The sequence below is a fragment of the Colias croceus genome, chromosome 5 (assembly GCF_905220415.1).
Source record: "Colias croceus chromosome 5, ilColCroc2.1".
NCBI lineage: Eukaryota > Metazoa > Arthropoda > Insecta > Lepidoptera > Pieridae > Colias > Colias croceus.
Genome location: NC_059541.1, coordinates 11,073,214 through 11,096,988, shown reverse-complemented (window position 1 = coordinate 11,096,988; position 23,775 = coordinate 11,073,214). Strand labels below are relative to the sequence as shown.

The 23,775-nt window shown below is 31.7% G+C and overlaps 2 protein-coding genes across 3 annotated transcripts in view; one reads left to right on the top strand and one right to left on the bottom strand.

Moving 5' to 3' along the window:
- The window catches only part of LOC123691717 (glycine receptor subunit alpha-1), a 40,764-nt gene extending 40,365 nt beyond the window's left edge, over positions 1-399 (bottom strand). For both annotated transcript variants that reach the window (XM_045636246.1, XM_045636249.1), the window contains exon 1: positions 275-399. The gene's annotated coding sequence lies outside the window, so the exon portion shown is untranslated. The remainder of the gene's footprint in view (positions 1-274) is intronic.
- Positions 400-12,964: 12,565 nt separating this feature from the next.
- On the top strand, positions 12,965-23,720 carry LOC123691728 (MORN repeat-containing protein 4 homolog). Its single transcript, XM_045636267.1, has 4 exons — positions 12,965-13,015; positions 14,301-14,496; positions 18,188-18,297; positions 23,093-23,720. The coding sequence occupies exons 1-4, from the start codon at positions 13,006-13,008 to the stop codon at positions 23,245-23,247; spliced, it is 471 nt and encodes a 156-aa protein (XP_045492223.1). The 5' UTR covers positions 12,965-13,005; the 3' UTR covers positions 23,248-23,720.
- Positions 23,721-23,775: the final 55 nt, after the last annotated feature.

The following is a 23,775-nucleotide window of genomic DNA, read 5'->3' as shown; positions in this document are numbered from 1 at the left end:
GGAAAAAGCATTAACGAAAAAAGAAGATGCTGATTGGATCGCGGTATATTACAAAATAACTTAAATAATAATAACGTTAATCCAATGAAATAACTTTTTTATTAAAACGTATTTCTATTAAAAAAAAAAAGATTTTACGTAAACCACAGTTCACATTTATTTACACCACTACATAACTACAGGCAACTATTCGTGCGGACATACATTGTTTATTAACTTTGTATCACAAACATATTATACAACAATATTATAAATTTCTTTTCAAAAACCTTACCATTCGACCATGTTTACAAAATCCAAAACACAGCACATCCACTTTATTATTATTATTATATAATTTTATAAGCGGCGGCTAGGGGCGATGAATGCGGGCCCCGCGTTTTAACTGAGCCACTGCAAATGGCTTGCGTGTTTGGTCGTAGACATCTAGCAAGAGGTGGTAAACCTTTTTGGTGGTAATGTTCCAAAGAAAAAAAAAAGTTTTTTTTGTAATGTCACAGTGATGTGGGTTCCGCGTTTAAACTGAGCCACTGCAAATGGCTTGCATGTTTGTTCGTAGACATCTAGCAAGCGGTGGTAAACCTTTTTGGTGGTAATGTGTCAAAAAAGCAAGAATTTTTATTTTTAAATATCACAGTAGATGTAACAAAGATGTTAATAAAATTGTGATTGTTTATTACGAAGTGTTGGTAGTTGAAAATAGTATTCTTAAACACCTGAAAAAGTATTAGAAAGTTATTAAGTTTAAAGGTACCAATTGTTTATAGTCTTTCTATTCGTATTATATTAGGTATACGATAATATTGGCATAGCGATTGCATAAAAAGAAGAAATTAATAACACTATTCAACTCTTTCCATTATAGAGACCGATTTTATATTATGCATGTATTCGTTATCTTAACAAATATTGTACCTAAAAGTATTTACGAAGTAAAATTTTCATTTCATCTGAATTTCAATTAATACAAATAGAGCGGAAAATTTATAGAAATATTCAAGAAAGTTCAGCAAATCAGTATTTAGATGGAGGATGCTTAAGTGTGTTGAAGTGTTACTCTCTTACCAATAATTGAATACCTATCGTTTAGATGAAACTAACATTCCTACGAAATTTAACTCTTAAAAAAAAACTTTACTTAGTAATTTTTTAATCTAAACTTTAATTTAAAGCTATCTGTTTTGAGATAGGTATAGACTTCTGCAACAATGATAAATAGGAAAGAACACGGTTTTTAACCTTTTTTTGGTTAATGGAAAAATAAATGAGGTTTTTTAAATTAGCTATGCTCTGTGATTTCACAGTGACAACAACTACATCAATTCTGTAGGGTTTATTTTTTAACAAGTCCATGCATAGTTTTGACCATGGCGCCAATACTTTCATTACAAATAGTATTTTCTAGTGTTTGATTTTACGCAAGTATTATACATTAAGAAATTAAAGATTTCAACGAATTTTAAACGCGATTTATTCATAATATTATTTTTCCGACGTTTCGCGCACTTTGCAGCGAGCGTGGTCTCTCCAAATTTAAATTTCCCGCCAAAATGTTAAACAGCCCTATAATAAGCCTCGCCGCGAATATGTCATTTGAATGTAGTATTGCAGTACCGTTCGGACGGCATTGACCACGCTTGGCCGTGAAAAGGTACCATTATATAACTGGCTGTACATTGTTTTATAACAAAAAAAAAAATATTAAAAATACAAAAAAAAAACACACTTTAAGTATAGGTAGGTGACCATGCAATATCTACAAATTATTATATCTGAATCAGTATTTGAAGTATTTAGTGTGGGAAAGGCATTAAAAAAGGAGTTAATAACATAAAATTTTAAAGTACTTTTGTTGTTTGGAATATATAATAATACTGGGTGTCTCGATTTTCCGAGATTTGCACCTAATTTGGCCTAAAATGACAGCTCTACAAAGATATTAATAAAAATGCAATGATAATTTTGCCAATAACTGGTAAATAATTAAATAAAACATAATAACACTCCATGAATTGAGATGAAAATAAAAATTTCCTTTCATTTTAATTTGCCTTCAGATTTAGTAGTTAATTTTTCTCACTTTAAGCACTCAATTAGCACCTTGATTGGATTTATTCCGCCAACCTGACGTTTTAAATTTAGCATTATAAACTATAAAGTAATATTTTAACGTACTTTTCAAAGTATTGCAGCAGAAATTTAAATTGTTGAATTTTAGTACCTATCATGGGTTAAAATCTAAAACGTCTATGTTCTTTATTCATCAATGAATGTAATTTATTGTTGCTTTAAATAATACAATATTTCTATAATATTATACTCCTACCTAAGAACTTAACGATCATATAAGCATATCATTAAAACGATACATAGTGTGAGGTCTTAAGTCCCCTAATGAGGTAAGAGACAAGTCTATTTTCATAATCGATTTTCTTTACAGCTAGTTATGACTAGAAGCAATTCCAAAACGTCTCCTTAATACAAGCCTCCGTAATACAAGCACTTAATATGTATCAAATTCATTAGTGTAACAAACTTATACATCATTAAAATTATTATTGGAAACATAGCCCACGCATAAATATTTTAAATATTCAACCTAGCATTCCCTGAATTCAACAAGGTTCAATTACCCCACAAATATAATAGAATATTGAATCAAAACTGTATTACAATTAAACTAATACAAGAAAACCAATCAACGGTAATTACTCAGAAAAGGGTCATATTTACAAATGTTCATAATCTTTTGTTCAGTTTGAAGCAGAAATTTTAACCGTCAATCAATTATACTTACCGTGGTTTCAAGGTCACGGGTAAATAGAGCTAAGCCAGAATAGACGCGGCGTGAAAAGATATTTCATTGCTGATAAAGTCACATTGACGATGACAAATTATATAATGATGCATTCGTTTCGTATTTGTGTATTAATGGGTTTTAGATTTTTAAATTAACAATGTTGGTATCTGAAGAAAAAAGCATTAATTCACTATAATATAGACCCTTTATTTATCAAAATTAAAATTATATATTCCTTTATTCGTAAAATAAATACAGAAGAGGCGTGTAACAATTTATTCACCTAAAGGAGAAGGATAAATCTGCGTTTCACTAAACTTGCTCTTGTATCTTTTAGAAAATTTGCGACTAACAGATAGCGCTCGTGTCCATATACATAATTATTAAAATAAGAAATAATTGTAATTAGGTACATTTCAGTTACCATTACTTCAGAAACATTTATTTTTTATTAATCCATTCTTATATTTACTCTCCTGTTGCAATTCCCACTCCACAGTAAAAGTTACAATCCAAAAGTATTGAAGTAAATGAATAGAATAAGAAAAATAGAATGGTGCAATATACGCATGAGGACATAAACAATTAAAATAATTATACAAAAACAAAAAAAAACATTTCATAGAAAAAACGAATAAAAATACCTTTTCGTTTTTTCATTAGTTTATAAAGTAGGGCAAACATAAATTCTGCACATTTACGAAGATAAACAATTAATTAACTTTACAATACATGGGACTTTAATTAATTTAAAAACGAATTTAAAACCCTCATTAAGTTCCGTTTGATAAATAAAATCTTGTTTTTGTAAACTGTAGGTATCTCATTAATTCGGGCCTCAGGACTTCATTTACATGAAAAAATATATTTATCCAAATGCTTTAAATTTTCAATGCTACTTGTTCGTTTAGAAAATATTTGGAAACATGGTCATAAAATGAAAACCATTTTTGTAAAATTTATTGGCATTAGAAATATTATGTCTTGTTAACTACAATATTGAAAATACTACATTTTGAAAAAAAGTGTACCTACTCAAAAATAATATCAATGATATTATCCAACATTCTGGCACTAGTACTATTGAAAACTTTAATATTTACATGTCCAACTACCTTTTTTAAACTTTTGACTATGCGGGCGAAACCGCGGGCGGAAAGCATACTATACGTATATAATTATTATTTTATACCGTTAAATACTATCAGAATGAATCTATGAGCACTGAGCAGCCAGCAGTAAAGACTTAGTATAAATTGAGAATAAAAGCTCAGATGTGCATTCAAAGCATATTTTCATTAACCGCCATCATTTGATAAGTGAAAACTGCGTATTTGAGCGTCAATTGCCTAACTTTAAACTTTAATTCCAGTAATTCCTATTTTAAATTGTTATTTTTATAAAAGTATAGATCACGTGTGTAAAAAGTGTTGAGTACAATTTTATAATCATGTGGAAAATACGTTTATCTAATACACAAGCCCAAGGTTTCTAGGGAAAGCCTCTGCCCAAAAAACAGAAGACGGTAGCAGGTAAACTAAATTCAGTGGAATTTATATTTAGGTAGAACACAGCTTTCCTTGCACCGTTTATATACATAGAGAAAATACAACTTTTTAATGGCGCTAAAGACTATAAAAGACTAAATTTTTATTCACATTTGGCATGTCTCCACATTTCAAGCCCCATGACTGCGGCGTGACCTTGGATCGATAGCGTGGCATGCTATCTTGACGGTTACCAACCTTGTTTATATAACATTTAATTTCATTGGCCCCTCAATCCCTTGTCTACGCTAGTATTAGATAGGGAGGCGAAGAGGGGAATTTTCTGCAATACTCGAGCGTGGCAGTTTAAGATATGAGAAATACCTTAGACCTAATAGAACAAACTTTTTCACTATTTAGCTCTATATGTAGTGACGCGCGCCTAGGATAGACGATCAGATTAGTAAAAAAAAATCGATAGTCTGAAATACTCGAGCGCGTCAGATTAAGATATTGGGGGTTGATTTTAGTGTTTTAAGACTAAATTTAACTAATCTGACCATAAGTCCTTGACGCCGCCGAGTTATAGGGTAGCGAACTTGTAAAAAAAAAAACGTTAATCCGGCATTCTCGAGCGCGATTGTTTTTATTTTTATTTTGAAGAATATAATCTAAAACTTACTAAAAATACAAAATCTGCCGGTTTCCGCATGACCGGAAGTCTGGAGGAGCCATTTCGTCTTCCGGAAAACGCGTTGCAGCATATATGTCGCGAACTTTACTTTTCCCAAAAAATAAACAAAAAAGGTAATTTTATTTTACAAAAAAAGGGCTCTTTTCATTTTTTTCCAAATTTAAACCTTTTTTTACTTGAAGCATCATAAAAACTCAAACTCCCGGTTTTTTGAGTATATCTCGAAAACTGAGGGTGTTAAGAAAAATTGATATGAAATAACGGTGATAAAAAAAAAGAAACCCACAAACCGTTTTCGGTCAGATAAAGAGAACCCACCAACATTTTTGTCAGATTAAGAAAATATGCTTTCAGGATACCGAGATAAACCTCCCCTATGAAAATCTGACGCGCTCGAGTATTTCAAAAGGACTTTTTTTTTCTGCATTTTCAAAAATTCATCGTAACTTATCGTCATGCTGTAATCGTCAGTTTTTTTAAGGGGAGCTTCCTTGGGGCCTACTTAACACCCCTTCCGAAAATCTGACGCGCTCGAGTAAATTTTTTTTTGTGCATTTTTGACGAATTTATATGCCTAGCCCCACCACGCAAACCGGCAGATTAGTATACCATTGTTATCAGAGGCACTTGGGGCATACGTAGTATGAATATCTGACGCGCTCGAGAATGCCCAAGTAACTGTTTTTTTTTACATTTTTGAAAATCCGTACACGCCAAACCCACCGCTAAAATGGTTTTTACCATAGAAGCTTTTCTTTTCGAAATTATTTTCTCTTTCGATTTTGATAAGTCTCGACGACGCCGTTGAATTACGCCATTTAGCTACCTCGCCTCCCTATCTATATGGAATTGCGGCAAATTATTGATTCAAAATATTTAATATGTGGTATAACTGTGTATACTTATGTTTATTTTCAAAATAAATTTTCCAGCAAACAAACAGCCAGAATATAATATTTATTGTATGTAACGCTAAGTAGCCTTGTGTGCCGGTTTCACGGGCGTGGACGAACCCGCGGGCATAATCACTTGATTACGCCCGCGGGTTCGTTCGTAATTCGTGAGCTATGGAAATAAGTATTTCCGTTATAAATTATATTATTTTATTATTACGTACAATCCGTATATTACTATAAAGTTTCATCTAAATACGTCGAGTACCTACTTCTATCCTAAAAGAGTGAAAAACAAACATTATTTCCTCACAAACTTTCGCATTTAAAATATGAAATAAGTATTTCCGTTATAAATTATATTTTATTATTACGTACAATCCGTACTTATCTTACTATAAAGTTTCATCTAAATTCGTCTAGTACTTCTATCCTAAAAGAGTGAAATCAAACATTATTTCCTCACAAACTTTCGCATTTAAAATATGAAATAGGACATATTTTTTTTTATGTATTATGAATAAAAAATATGTCTTATTTCATATTTTAACAAAATTATAGTATTCTCTAAAAACAGTTGTAAAGAAACAGTTTGTTTACAAATCTTTGTCCCACAATGCATCGTCCTTGCACTAGACGGGAAGTGTTAGATTGCTCTGCTACGTCTTGATACTTGAATAGATTGCAAGTATCGTGCACTTATAGTCGTTGTATGGCATTAGTTCTTAGTTGGAGACTGTACTGTAATACTGTGACTGTATAGTAAATGAACGTTTATTGTGATATGAGAATTTAATGAATTCTGTTTATGTGAGCCGGTTGTATTAACAGCTAGAGTGATTGTTGGCTAGTTTTAACATAAGGATAGATTTACATTTTTTACCTTAAAGTCACATTGAGTAGTTAAATACTACTTTAATTACACTTCAAAAATATTTTTCCAGCGTATCATTATTTCGGCATTTTCAAATTCAAATTCAAATGAAAGTTAATACGATTATTTTAATTTGTGTTGTAAGTCTGTGTTAATTAGGAATGAACATTAGTTTTTCAAGCTTAAAAATAAATGAACCATTTCCCCGAGAAAATAGTTCAGATGAACTATTTTTATTGACTCTAAATGAAAAATGTCCACCGTTACTAAGTCTTTTGTTGAGAGCTTAAATTTTTTGCAGCGAAGATTAATTAAACAACTTCTACAGTCGTTAATCCATACTAATATCATAAATGCGAAAGTAACTCTGTCTGTCTGTCTATTACTCAATCACGCCTAAACTACTGAACCAATTTTCATGAAATTTGGTATGGAGATATTTTGATACCCGAGAAAGGACATAGGCTACCTTTTATTGCGAAATATGTACCACGGGCGAAGCCGGGGCGGACCTCTAGTATAATATATACGAAATACAATTGTGCAATGTTTATTTTCAAGTAGTGTTTTATAATAAAATAGTAAATTACTCGATAACTAGTGGAAAATATTAAACAAGATTTAAGTTTATAACTTTTCGCCCGCGGTTTAGCTCGCGTTTTTCAAAGAAAAATAGGTTCTCATCAAAGAATCATTTATTCTCATTTAAAGACTTAAAGCTAATTACATGAGAATAACATAACAAAGTAAATAAATAATAAAACAGTCGACCGGGCACAGCTATTCCAAAGGTAAGTTGTTTTATTCCAGAAGTGATTGGTCATTAATTATGTGATCAGCTAGGCGCTTTTTAAATGCATACATCGATTTAGCTGTTTTTATATCACTGGTGAGTTTATTAAAAAATTGGGCACCTTCAAATGTAATGCATTTTTGTCCATAGCCAGTCCTGACCTTCGGTATGTATAGATCCCTTGTATAAAATCCGCACAGTTCCCGTCCCTATGGGATTTCTGTGATAAAAAGAAGCCTATGTCTTATCCTCAGCCTAATTCTTGGTCTTCAGCTACCAACATACTTAATTTCACTGTAATTGGTTCAGTAGTATTTGCGTGAAAGAGTTACAAACATCTCCCGTCCATCCTCACAAACTTTCGCATTTATAATATTAGTAGGAAGGATTAGTAAGTAGGATTTCAGTTAGAAATACCTAATTTATCGTAGTTGCAATTGATTTTAGGAAAGAGGAAAGGCAAGGCAAGGTTTTAACCGGCTGCACAAGAATCCAGAAATCCTCCATTCTGGTAATATATTATGTATGTTATATCATCACAGATTATAATTTGGCTCGCTTTGTGAGGTAATTTGCTTGATGGATTTAGCCTTGAAATGTGTCGTTAGATTCATCTTAATTGTAACAGCTGCACTAGTTTTCAAAATTATAAAATACAAATACTCAGTTCGTTCTATTACTTAAACAAAAATATGGAATTGATAAGTCTATTGTCCAAGACCTAATAATCAACAAACAGTAGACGCGCGTTACACCGGCCCCTGGCCTATCCGTCGCCCCCTGTAATCCAACATGTTTTTTAATTATAACATGAATTATTTTAAAATTAGTTTTGTGTAAGTTACTAATACCCCTCCGAAACGGCTGACCCGATTCTCATGAAATTTTGTGTGCAAATTGGTAGAATCGGCAAACATCTATTTTTCATATTCGTGATAAAAGTAAGGCAGAACAACGTTTGCCGGGACAACTAGTATAATATGGATATCTATTTGTAAATCCATACTATAATATTATAAATGCGAAAGTAACTCTGTCTGTCTGTCTGTTACTCAATCACGCCTAAATTTGGTATGGAGATATTTTGATACCCGAGATTTTTATCCCGGGAAAATGACGCAATCCCGGAAATCCCACGGAAACGGGAACTATGCGGATTTTTCTTTGACTGCGCGGGCGAAGCCTAGTGGAAACCTAGTAAATAATAAAGAAGGAAAATTATTAAGCTATAATGAATGAAGATACTAAAGAAGATGCAGTTCTATCAAGATACAATACATACAGGAGCTAGCTAGAGCGTAGCGTCAGGAAAAACGTTCGAGCTAATGAGGATGTGTCGTCGAACTTTTATTGCCTACAATTACAAAGATTAATCGATTGGCGTGCGTCACTTGATATTGGGAGATGGACATTATAATATTTTCTATAATAAATAGTACCTATAACATATATTTATAATACTAGTTTACCGCCCGCGGCTTCGCCCGCTTTGTCTAAAACCTAATAAATTATTTACTAAAACCTTCCTCTTGAATCACTCTCTCTATTAAAAAAAACCGCATCAAAATCCGTTTTTTTTAAATAGATATAGTGATTCAAGAGGAAGGTTTTAATTTATAACTTATTAGGTATTAGATAAAGCGGGCGAAGCCGCGGACGGAAAGCTAGTTAGGGAATAAAGCGAATCAGAGAATCTAAAGAGACTTTGTTATTGTTTGTCACGCAAATATCCTAAACTAAAATACTCGTTCTAGTATAGCTTTTTACCCAAATTCTACGAATCAAAGCCAGGAGCAGTAGATGGTAATCCAATAATTACCTAGATATCAAAGCACATTATACTATACAATAATACAATATACATGCGAGTAAATACTCTAATTACTATGTATATTCACTGCATATTAGCGTGATATTAGTCCAAACACGATATTGAATATATCGTATTGCACTCGATTCGATTCAGTTGAATGTGAATTAGATTATGGGTTTATGGATTTCGATTATATAAATAATGATAAATATTTCAGGACAAATTTTCACAAACGGCACGATCTGATCCCATACTAAGCTTTCGCGTGTGTTTTGGAAACCAGATGGCTGACAAACTTACTTATATAATTTTAAATAAATTCTTTTATATAAATAAATTCTTATATAGATAATTAACACCCAGACACAGAGCAAACATTTATCACACAAATATTTGCCCCTGCTGGGAATCGAACCCACGACTTCTAGCTTCGAAGGCACTACCAACTAAGCCGATCGGTCAGTCAAATAATTAAATAGTTTGGAAAATCCAAAAGTGCACGCCTCATAATCTCATCCTTTACAATAAAATTGATTATTTATAAAGAGTACACTATAAATATAAAAAAGAAATAAAATAAAACAGTTGGAAAAGTAAAGAAAGCGGTACCGTAATAATTGAGCTATTTTTCTTGTGGCCCCACCTAGATGTGAAACTGCGCAGGTTTAAGGGACTGACTACCAACTTATTTTTTTAAACCTTGGCTTATAGGCTTATAGTATAAAGAATCGAGTTTATAATGGTGAATTTTGAGTACACTATAAATATAAAAAAAATAAAATAAAATAAAGAATATTATATATAGATATACTAAGGAGAACAGTCGATATTTTTTTTTTGTTTATTTAATAACAATTAAACCACATCGAATCAGACCCTGAAAAATGAAAGGGTTCTATTCCTGAGCATACTCAAGCGTAAGAGAAAAAAAAAGACTCGATTAGTAAAGTATTTCGGTCGCTATCGTGTTAACAAGAAAATCCTCCGCACATACAGACACACGGACGTCCAAGACAGAACTTTTTTAAACTGTTTTTTAACTAGTTTAAATAACAAAAATGACATCAAAAATATAATGAATGTTAAAAATAGTGTTTTTTCTTAATATGTGTGTATGTATTATCTTACAAGTGCAATGTATGATACCTAGAGACATTTTAAGTTTGAAAAATCAGATGTTTTGCGCGAAGTGAAAGTAGTACCCACCTCAACGCTTCGCTTATGAGGCGTGCAATATATTCCCTATCAGATGACAATTAAATAAATATACCTACAGTAATAACATCATTACACCTACTTTCCTTACCTAAATTAAATATAGCTGTTATCCGTGGCTTCGACTGGTAAATGCAAATTTCCAAGAGCATAATGCTTTCAGTTGTCATAGTTCAGGATACATCGCCCATTTTTGCAAGTGACTACTATCAAGCTAATTTTCCGTTTGTAGCTTTATTTTGATGAGACGCCCAATAATTTCGTGCACGAAAGTCTCGATTGTGGTAGCTAACAGAGATAACAAGGATAACAATAAAATCTTGAAATTGAATAAAATTTTTTGTTCAATCTCAAGATAATTACCTAAATTATTCGAAAAAATATTTGTCCTACAAAATCTATGGTTGGTTCAAAGAGTCCCCCTTTCCAAAGTGATAACGAGGTCATCATAAATGATTACTAACAAGCTAATTTTTTTGTTTTCACTTAGTTAATGTTTATATAATTCAACAGACATATTGTCCTACAAATTGCGTAATAAATATTTGAGAACCATCAAATCAAAAAATTTTATCCTTGTTATCTCTGTTAGCTACCACAATCGAGAGTTTCGTACACGAAATTATTCGGTGTCTCATCAAAATAAAGCTACAAACGGAAAATCAGCTTGATAGTAGTCACTTGCAAAAATGGGCGATGTATCCTGAACTATCACTATGCTAAAGATAATAATTTATTATGTTCAAAAACAGGAACATAATATTCGTCGTCGTTTATAATCTTATTATTTTTTATAACTACTTTTTATGTTCTACCACAATATACAAAAATTCATTCAATCAATCTACCACAATATTTTTGGAATAGGTCTGAAGTCTATTTCTTAAAATAATTCTTTTATGTACCAATATATTTCTATTACCTACTTGCATATGCAATTATGTACTGTATATTATTTATATGCCACTTTAGACTGGAATTAGTTGAGTAATGCTATATTATTAAACAATACCGGCGCAAGATTCTCCCCAGGGCATTTGAAGGAGAGTTTGGTCTTCAAGATTAATCTAGAGCTATTAGTTCAAGGTGCGGTCTGGCCTAGAATTTCTGAAATAGTTTTAATTAAACACAACTTGGTAAACAAAAGTACTGTTTCCTTGGAAATTGATTGCGTGCACTCAACCATTTCATTAAGATTGCATAATATAAATGTGTGTGTGAAGTCCCGTGTCCCGAAATGGGGCATAATGCATACATCTGTTTCACTGATCGATTTTCTTTAGGGACAAGTAGGTCAGATAAGTATTGTTAAGGTTAGTAAGATCAGTTTTCTGTGTCTTACCATACAGACATATTTTTTATATAAGCGTACAATATCGTTCTTTTGATAAACATAATACAATATGCAACTAGAAATATTTGTCGTCATTAAGTTGTATAACTATTGGGAAATAAAAGCATAGCAATTTTTACGCAGAAGAGTTGTAATAATTCTGCGACAAAAATTGTATAATTTTTTCTTCTTCTGTAGTCGATAGTAAATTATATTACTATCTGCTTTAATTTTAATCCATCCTAATAGTTTCCAATAATTTCGATAGCACTATGCTATCGAGACAAAATACGTAGAATTTCACACAAAGCAGACTAGCGTGGAAACGCTTTTCCTACGAATAAAGAAATTAAAATTTAATGCCCTTCCATGAAATCTTGTTCAATTACTCAATAATCTATGTATTATAGTTTATACTCTCAGAAAGTTAGATAGTCTCGAGAGATGAATCGGATTTGATTAATAGGTACTTCGACCATCGGAACATCTTGAAGGTGAAAGGAACTGTTTTATGAAGGACTAGTTACCCGTTTTATCTACTCTCAAAAAGAGCTTGTGTGCCGTGCACACGTGACAGAAGTGAAACTTCCTTGACAAGATTCAAAGATACCAAAATCGTCGCCTCGTGACGGTATTGCCATGACGTGACTTTGAAATTTTACTCTCAACGTGCTTAAAGAAGTTTCACTTTTCTGTTCATGCGTATAGCAGCGGTATTTATTGTTCGTAGTGTGTCGTTATGTTAGCCTAGAACCTTCCTCAATAAATGGACTATCCAATTCATTCATAATTTTTAATCCGAACTAATAGGACAAGAGAATAAGCTCTTTCTAACAAACAATGTATCAAATTCTATACCGCACATTTTTATTTTCAATGTGTACCACATTTCACCCAAATTTTACACCGATCAATGTGTCACCTTCATAAATCGCAAAACAAAGAAATTAGAGAAGCCCTTAACGTTTGACAATGCTATATAATTCACTAAATACAGACATTATCACGTGTAAGCAGATCACGCGAAGTCTAAATTAGATTAAGCATTGACCAAGGAATCCCTTCAGTTTGCTAGTGGCCTATGTTGAGTGAACATACCAACGATGATTGATGGTAAGGCTTCTGATACTTCCTTGTTATATTGTTAGGTATATTTAGAATGCGTTTAAAATAAGTCACAATTTTAATTACTAATTGGATTATCGATAACATGTGTAAAATATGAGGTAGTTATATTTTTGTGATTCTATTCCATAGGTCCTATTTTACTGAAAATTTCAAAGACAAAATATTATGTCCTAATAATTCTCAATTCGCTGTTACCATAATAACTGATTATGAAGGAATTCCCAAAATTTTAACCGCACTAAAACCTTGGAACGCCGTTCGGAAATGGGCTCTAATGAAAATATTACCAGTTATTATCAGCCTTCAGTCAAATTAATGGAAGTTTATTGATGTCACTTGTCTTTAATCCCAAAGGGAAGAATCCGTGAACCCTTTGTAATTTTATTTCACTGTGTCAGAATTTAAAATTTGTTCAAAAAAAAAAAAAATATCTCAATCCTTATTAAAAGACATTGAACTTCAGATTAACCAATATTATACTTAGTTTACATTTATTTATTTTTTATATTTTAATGGTTTTTAAAATTCAAAAACCTTTAAAATAACTCTTAGAAACAAGAGGTGTTATACTGATGCTCTTGAATATAATATAGCCTTATTAAGATAATGTACAGTATGAAGAAAGGCCAAACTAAACGTTAGACTAAGGTTGTTTGAAATATGAACCATAATATCTAATTAGTACTGTGCTAGTTTGAATTTACGGTAACAGTATAAATTTAGTATTTAATATAACTTACGAACATCTTCTATTAGTAAATGGTCCGTTTACACTACAAGTACGGAAGTAGTATTTTTCAGGAGCCTGTGTCTTCTTTTTATATAAGTCTACATAAAGATTTAATAGTAACAGTGCATTCTCATTAAAGAGATAAGGACGAAGATATAATTTTTGTGATTGACATACGCGTGAATTAAAAATGCTATGTAAACATTAAAACCTGAAAATATGATAGTTTGTCAATAGAGGATTAGTAGAGTTGTTAATAATTACAAGTAAACTAAAATACATTACAATTAGGTTTTCCCATACTTTATTTCTTTTAATTATATTTAAAACTAGCGGTCCGCCCGGCTTCGCCCGTGGATGTACCACGTTTTTTACGTTTTCTCTCCATAAGAACCATCCTCGTACTTCAAGAAATGTAATAAAAAAAGAATTAACGAAATCGGTTCAGTTGTTCTCGAGTTATGCGCTTACCAACACATTTTGCGATTCATTTTTATATTATAGATGACGTTGCATTAAATATATTTTCCATACTTCCAGCATCAGAACCCGGCGCAGCGAAGACCGGCGCGTACAAATACGAAGATGGTACAAAATATGTGGGTGACTGGAACTCTAAGGGCCAGAAGCATGGAATGGGCCACCTCATCCTGCCTGATGGGACGAGGTATGACGGGTCGTTGATGAGCGGCCTCTGCTCTGGACTCGGAGTTATGACGTTCCCTGATGGTGCCAAGTAAGTTATTTTTTAGACCGAAAATCGTTGAGAAACATAGGCATATTTTGTTTTATTTTTAATGCACGTCTTTAATCATCATTGTCTTTTTAAATATCCTATGTTATATTGTTTCCATATAAAAAAATACTATACCTACTCACCAAATCAGTTTTAAAAATACACCCTCTGTATGTATTGTTACAAATAATATGTTTTATCAAATAATAGAATCTTGACAAAAATATTATTTGTCTACTAACCGAGATGACGTGAAGAATACAATGCAGCGAGAAAGTTATCTTTTAAATTGTACGACTGTACACTACATACAAGAGAACTTTCCCGGCTCTACCCAGAGCTAGGATAGTAGAAATAAAAGATTACGTCAACGAAGAAAAATGCTTTTAGCTTTTTCTATTGATGTGAGTTATCAAATACTATTTCCTTGTGTTTGATTTTATTATACATTTAGAAATAAGACTTATAAACGGATTTTAAACGCGATTTATTCATTGTTTTAATTAACCAAACGTTTCGAACATTTTACTGCGAAATATCTATCAGTGAAGTTGTTCAGTTAAATCATTCAAGACATAAGAAATATGGTAGTGAGAGTTGATTGTTATTAAAAAATAATTTACAACATCCTACTGTAATAATATTAAATGCGAAAGTTTGTGAGGATGTGTGTGTTTGTTTGTTACTCTTTCACGCAAATTCTACCGAACCGATTACAGTGAAATTTAGCACACATATACAGGGTAGCTTCGATTAACACATAGGATAGATTTATACCGGAAATCTCACGGGAACGGGAACTATGCAGGTTCTCCTTTGAAAACGCGGGCGAAGCCGCGGACGGAAATCTAGTATTACATAATCTCACAATTACTGTGTAGTCTAGACATAGACTAGTTTTCTCTGAATAATGTTATGTTATTCATGCAAGGCTCTTCAGATGGGACGAAGATACGACTGACCTGATTAAATAGCTTTTGGCCTAGACAGTGTCCAAACTACATAACTTGTTTGTGGATATTTGTTTTTATACTAAATTCTAGACCTGATAAATATAAATGTCTATTTTGTTTTGTATTTCGTTTTCATTATGAAATAATATACGTAAATTGGACGTGAGACCTTTTCTTTCGCAACTTTATACAGAGGTAGGTAGGTAGTTGTAGAAATTGTGAATAGAATAGAAATAAGAAGTTCTTATTTGAACCTTTTTATCCTTTATTTTATCCTTTTCAAAGAGACAATTTGTACGCTGTTATGTTATGTTAACCTGATTAAGATGCTCTAACATAGTCTTTTTAGCATAAACACTTATGTAAAATAGTAGGTTAGATTATTGCATCACTAAAACAAGAGGGGTGAGTTTACATTAAGCACCAAATAAAATTCGATTCTTTAATCTTGCATCTTTAAAGCTTAAAATTATCTGTAATTATAGAGCAAGCAAGATTAACAGATTTTAAATAATTAGAAACATGGCCATTATACACTTTGGAACATTAATTACAAAATACCTGGAATAATTAAATCAGATATTTAGCTTTAGACTCTTAGCGACAATTTACAGCAAATTGCTACCTATGGGATAAGCGTGGAAAATTTTAGAACATAAATTTATTTAATATAATAAGTGTAAATTATGCATTAGGATATCCATAATTACGTAATTATTTCAAATATAGATTAAGAATAAGCGATTAATATTATTATAATTGTTTAATTATGGAAGATTTGTTTTAAAATATTTATCATAAAATATTTTTTTAACTTGTTGTTTTTTAACCAATTTCAGATGAAGCAATCAATCATAATTAATTGTATGCTAAAAAATATTTTTTTTAATTAATTATGAATCTGGTTTTTGGTTGGAGCTTGCAGTACCTAATAACACACATATTAGGTACTGCAAGCTATCGTATCTATCGTATGTATTGTATGCAGTTTGTGGTGTGCGTTAGCGAAGTTATAGCTTTTTCCGTAGTCAGTATAATATTATAGCAGCTATAAATTCATGATATATAATATATTTTAATAAGCATATTAAAATGGCTGTTCATAATATTTGCAAGGTGTTTAATAAAGTATCAGCAAAGCACATTAAAGGGTAATAAATTATATTCGGGTCGTCAAGCACGGCCGACTTTTGATTTGAGTAAACGTCGCAATAATTCACGGCTCATTGGTGATTTTTACGTTAAAATGCCACCTTGATAATCTTTTAGTAGTATAGTTGATAGTATTTCCGTTTTATTTTTTATGTAAATACTGCTTGGATAGAAGCATCTATACTATAAAACAATTAATCGTTTGTTAGTTTATTTATTTGCTGGAACGCGCTAATCTAAGGAACTACGGGTCCAACTTGAAAAATTAATTCAGCGTTAGATAGTCCATTTATCGAGGAAAACTATAAGCTATATAACATTACACTAAGACCAACAGGAGCGGAGCAATGTGTAAAGCCGTGGGGCACAACTAGTGTTTTATTCTATTTATCTATAAAAAAAATGTTTAATGTCAAATAACATAAGCCTCCATGTAACTATGAAGTACTTATTAATATTATTTTTTAACAGAAATGTGGTTATTGCCTATCTTTACATTTGAATTGTTTTTATAGTTATAGTTATATATATTTATTCTTTATTGCACACAATTTTTAATTTTACAATACCAGAAGAATAATTTTTATCAGAAGCAATTGGCGGCTTTATTTATACAAAAATATAATATAATGTTAGGTGTAAATTTAGGATAAAGCATGGCAAAAATATTTCATTTGTAACGAGTTTTTAAATCTTTCCATTGCTTTTAAAGTACTTAGCGCTAAAAATACATTATTCAGTCGTTTCCCTGTTTCACATTGATAAATAACTTCCAGACGGTTGAATTTCGAAGAAAAACTCCAATATCACACAGCATTTTATGAAATTCACTCCAACTTATCTGTAGCAATATTGGCGGGAAGTATGAGTAATATTATGCTTAAATATAAATATTTTTCTCACTCAATTTAGCTTAGCAAAATTGTGTTTCCAATTTTGTGCTAATAAATTTGATCAGGCGCAGATAATTTATGTTGAATATTGCTACCTACAGGCTTTATTTATTATGGCAATACGATTTATTTTCTTCGAAAGTTTAATTCAATATAATCAGAATTAAAATACATAGTTAGTTGCAAAGGCATCCCTGTAAACATTTTCATAAAAACATAAAATAACACCTAAAGATTGATTATAAAGTGAGGAACACTTATATACTGCATTTTCTGAAAACCATTTGTCTCCATTAATGAAAGTTTACATCATGTCACGTCATTTAACTTTAGGCTTCATGTTAATGCTAAGTAGAGATGACTCGTTAACATAGATGAATTTAAGTCTTATTTATTCTATACCTACTCGTTTTCTAAATCATTGAGCTTTTGCATTCAATTAATAATAACTCATACTCAAACATAAATCACGTTTAAAATATATTTATAACTCTTTGATATCTCAAAAGTATGATCATAGTAAGTATTACATGAATTGCAGTATAAACAAGACGAATAAATAGCATTAATTGTATACTTACATAATATTATTATATGCAAATAATACTTCGAGAAACTATATCAATAGATCTCGTGCTCAGTACAAATAGCACTTTATTCCAAGGTTCAAATAAATGCAAGGATCTTTTCTAGGTATGAAGGAGAATTCATGCAAGGCTGGTTCCACGGCCACGGAGTGTTCTGGAGAGCTGATGGTATGAAGTTCGAGGGGGAATTTCGTGGTGGACGTGTATGGGGACTTGGTAATTATGATTTTAATTTAATAGAGAAATGATTGTATTTTAGAGGTGTTGATTAATTATAAGCCAAAGACAATATTTATTTATTTAGGAAAGTCAACTATTATGTGTGTTATTGTGTGTTATGTTTGTAAATAAATGTGTGTCTATGTCTATGTCTATGTTATAAACAGACAAACACAAATTAACATAGGCTAACACCAATTGCCTATAAAACGTTCCTTTCCTTCCTTTGGTAACAAAATAAAAATTCAGTCAAAGGAAATCAAACAGCTGCAGTTTTTATAAAAAAGAGCTTATGAATTCCACGCTTATACGTAAATTATGTTATGACTTCATGCATGAATATTATATCCAAAGATATTGTGACTACTTTACTTCAAATCTTCAACTTATGAAAGTATCACCAAATCTATACTAATATTATAAAGTTGAAGAGTTTGTTTGTTTGATTTTAAAAAATCTTTCGGTGTTAGATAGCCCATTCGTCGCGGAAGACTATATGTTATATAATATATCATCACGCTAAGATCAACAGTAGCGGAGCCAGGTGGGTGAAACCACGGAGCGCAACTAGTAAAAAATATACCCTATACCTAAAAATAAATAAGAAGAGATTTGGCATCATTTGCGACGATCGTAATGCGTATACCTAACCATTAACTTAAATATAATATGTGATCAACTTAACGTTCATGCTTTTAAGCTACCAAATAACAATAACTCAAAATACATGTACTGGATAATATTACCGGGATATCTAACCCTGGAATTCCAGTGGGCTTGTAAATTTTTATCTCGAGTGAAACTACAATATTGTTTAAAATGTTGAGAACTCCAATAGTGACTAGTTTGGTAAGGAATTCTAGGTCAATATTAAATATGCATAAAATGTATGTAGGTAAGTTCGGTTTTGACGCCAAAACAGATGTAAACAATTTGATCAACTTTTTTGTAGATATAGATTTTGGCGAAGTTTAAAAATAAATACTCGATTTATTTCGGGATAAGACATTTTAAATTGATGATGTTTTATATATATACAGAAAAAGTAGTACCTACATAGTAGATATTTATAACATTTTATATGTAAAAATATATTACAACTAAAGAGTACATTGTTTGAATTTCTAAATAACAGCCACATTAAAAAACTCTTTAAGCTTTTTTAACCTGAAACTTGAAGAAGATTAATTAATTTTATAACATTCCGCACGACCCGTAAAAACTGAAAACGAAAACAAAATTAGAAACAACGTATGAAGTATGCGGCTTTGAATAGAAGTGAAATAAAACTTCCTGGAACCCGCGGCTTTACTCGCGGGCTATCCTAGAAGAGAGTATCCTTTTTAGTATTCCAGTCTACCCATCTTTTATCAAATGTCATAGGCGAAGGATTTTAGATCTTTGTCACAAAAGAGGGAAAAATTCATCTTTACTTATAATCAAGTGTATTTTATCAGTCGGATAGGATTATAATATAGTAATAAACTAAAACTCTACATATTATTACAACTTTGATATAATATTATTACCTATTTAATATCTACGAGTTAGCTACTGATAGTTTCTATTCCAAAATACATACAGTAAAAGCTCCTTATTCGCGCTTCCTTCATTCGCGGTTTCACTATTCGCGGATGAAAAAAATGCGACATAATTCCTATATTCGCGGCATTTATTCATTATTCGCGGATCGAATCGCTGCATCGGTACATACATACATATATACATATGTATTTACCTAAATAAAAACATTCGTTATCCTTAGTAAACGCCTGCGTCTACGAATACGAACAACTAACAACTACGAATTTATAATGTCGACTAAAAAAAAAACAAGTAAAAAGTGCCAAGCCATTGCCTAATTAAATGGTAATTAATAAATATGTATAAAAAACTTCAATTAAACTGATTTCTTTGTTTTTACTTATTTATTTCGTCGCCTAGGAACGTATCCCCTATAACCCCATACAAATCACCATTCTTTATTCACGGTTTCTCTATTCGCGGCATATTTACGGAACCTATTACCCGCGAATAAAGAACTTTTACTGTATTTAACTATTTCCAACATCCGAATTGATATAACTTTCCCTTGCAACTTTGAGTGGGTTCATTCAACGAAACTAGAGGTTTATGTAAATACTAGCTTTCCGCTCGCAGCTTTGCTTGCGTAGTAAAAGAAAAACCCGCAAAAAACATATCATCCACGGTATCTTTCGTGAGATTTCCGGGATAAAACCTCTAATGTTAAATCTTATCAGATCATCACTATCATTGTACATTGTACAAAGTTTCATCTAAATTTTTTCAGTGCTTTAGGCGTGAAGAAAAGACAGACAGACGGCCAAAGTTACATTCGCATTTATAATGTTAGTTTAGTTCGCTTTTAAACTATCTCTACCTCTAATACTAAGTCTAACATCAACTATAATTCGGTTCGTAATTAGAGTTAATACGACGAATAACTACTTCATTGATGAAGTATGTCGAGAATAAAATATTATATCTACAATAAATAACTTAGCAACTGGTATCGAGAAATATCAAATTTTACAAACAATAATTATGCGAAATAAAAATTTCTTTAAGAAACGTGAACCGGGACAATCCCACTTTCTTGAAAAACATTTCCGTAAAAATTAAATCTTAAGAGAGACGAATAATTAGTTAAATTATTGAACCGCCTAACAAAAAGAGAAAAAGAGATTTACTTATTTTCTAATTAGTTCAGAAACTATTTGACCGATTTTAAAAATGACCTATTACATAGCGTTTTATATTATGTTTAATAAGTTACAAATGGCATATTTTTTATTATAAGAGCCTTGTTTCGTTGATATTTAGGTTGTATCTCAAGGCCCAAGGGAAGTATGAGCCGTAATAGTTTGCTTATACATAATATAAGAAAAAAGATTCAAGTTTTGTGTATTTGCATATGTTAATAATAGAAAAAACTCAACATCTTAACCGAATTTTAAAGTTTCACCAGAAGAAAGTTCTTCTTGAGTGTCATGTACATTTCATCGTTTTTTCTTTGTTCATCACTGGGCCGTGGCAAGAAACTAGTGAAATAATAAACAATAGATTTTAAAGTTTATCAAAATGAAGATATTTTTTTGAGATAAATACCTACTTTTATAGTAAATTACTTAAGGCGTGTGTTAATTTTATTTGTCCCATTATATAATTTTACTACCTGCTCCGCGCGGTTTCACCCCCGTGGCTCCGCTCCTGTTGGTCGTAGCGTGATAATATATAGCCTATAGCCTTCCTCGATAAATGAGCTATCTAACACCGAAAGAATTTTTCAAATCGGACCAGTAGTTTCCGAAATTAGCGCGTTCAAACAAACAAACAAACTATTCAACTTTATAATATTAGTATAGATGAGGTATTTCGTAATTTGTCAAATTCAATATTTCCTCCTAATTTCAGACCAGTATTTCGTGTATTTTTATTGGTCTTAAGTTCTATAAAGTTTTTCGAAAAGCTAAGTTTAGACAAGGAATATACATATCAAATAGATTTAGTTCAAACACAAATTTGTCTAGTGAATCTTGTATTGACATAAAATAGACACCAGAATCAATCTAGACTATTGATATTTAGGTTATCAATAGACTTGTTGTTAGTATAGGGCTTCTCAGGTCACTGAAGGTTTAATGGGATTACACGTAGTAATAACATTCACCCTGTATAACCTTGATAGAATATTCTTTGAGTAAATAGTATTGGTTTCTATCAATTTCTGTGAAAACACAAAAAGGTGAAAACATATAATACTAGCTGTTCCCCGCAGTTTCACCCGCATTGCTCCGCTCCTGTTGGTCTTAGCGTGATTATAATTTATAGCATTTCTCGATAAATGGGCTATCTAACACCGAAAGAATTTTTCAAATCGGACTAGTAGTTCCTGAGATTAGCGCAGAGACAAACGCGCAAACAAACAAACTCTTCAGCTTTATAATATTATTAGTATAGGTTAGTATATTTTCATACCGCGAATTTCGTGTTATGGCTCTACTAAAAACACTCTAGACGCGTTGTGGCAATAAAGAAAGACCATGATGCATTCTGAACATTAATTTATTTCCAACTAGCTTTCCGCCCGCGGCTTCGCATGCGTAGACAAATAAAATCTCGCATAGTTCCCATTCTCGTAGTATTTCCGGGATAAAACCTATGCTATGTCCTATTTCAGGTCTCCAGCTGTCTGTCTCTGTACCAAATTTCATCGAAATCGGTCAGTGATTGAGGCGTGAAAAATATACAGACAGACCATAGAGATAATAATATGTACTACGTAGTACATATTATCTCTATGAGACAGACAGAGTTATTTTCTCGTTTATAATTTAAATAATTAAGTTGTGATAACATGATAGAAATAATGATGTTACCATGGTTACATCTCCTGTAGTTAGTACTCATTAAATAAAATGAGTTAATATGACATGATTATAGCTTCTTAAACAAACATAATTGATCTACACTTACTATGGGCAATAATTACGTTGAAATCGAGTTGCGTATTGAAATAATTGGTTTATGGACTTTCTAACAACAGCATTATGCAATAATAAACTTAATAAAACAAAAAAGTGCGCTCTAATTTTTTTGTGTTAGTGCTTAGGTTCTCCGAAAGAAAGATAACAAATATGCCTATGATCGTATATTGAACTAGACATTATACAATAGTTCAACAAGTACATTTACTTGGCAAATGCGAATGATGAGATGTGAAATCTTCGGCATAACTAATTGTTTTAATTATTAGTTATATTTTTTCTAGGTCTCGTCACATTCTGCGACGGCAGCAATGGTTTCCCAAGAAACGAGGGCTTCTTCCAGGACTGCAAGATGATCAGACGCAAGCGATGTCCAGAAGTTGTACAGCGGGCGCAAAAAGTTGCTTACATGGCCCGAGCCCAGTGCCAGCAAGTTTAATACCTTATGTTATTGGAGTAGAGCTTATTTTTAAAAAACACTCTATTATTTCTAAGATCTGAACTTGTATTAGATGATCATGCGCATGCAGCGTTGTACAGTTGGCGCAAATAGTTACTTCTATTGCCTGAGCCCAGTGCCAGCAAGTTGAATACCATAAGTTATTGGAATGGAGATTATTTTTAAATGTCACTGTGTTATTTCTAAGATCTAAACTTGTCTGAAAGATGTTCAGGCGCAAGAGATGCCCGAGCTAGTGCCAGCAAGTTTAATACCTTATATTATTGGAATAGAGATTATTTTTATATCACTGTATTATTTCTAAGATCTGAGGTTGTCTTGAGGGCAATGGAGGAAGATAAATACAATTGGATTTTCCTTTAAAAGCAAAACAATGGGTAAATCTTTTACTGAAGAAATGTATGTTCAAGGTTAGCTTATTAGTTATTCAAATCTGTGATTCCAAATGTTATATTTCATATAAAAACATGCAGATCTACCTATTATCTTTATACTAAAATAAAAAAA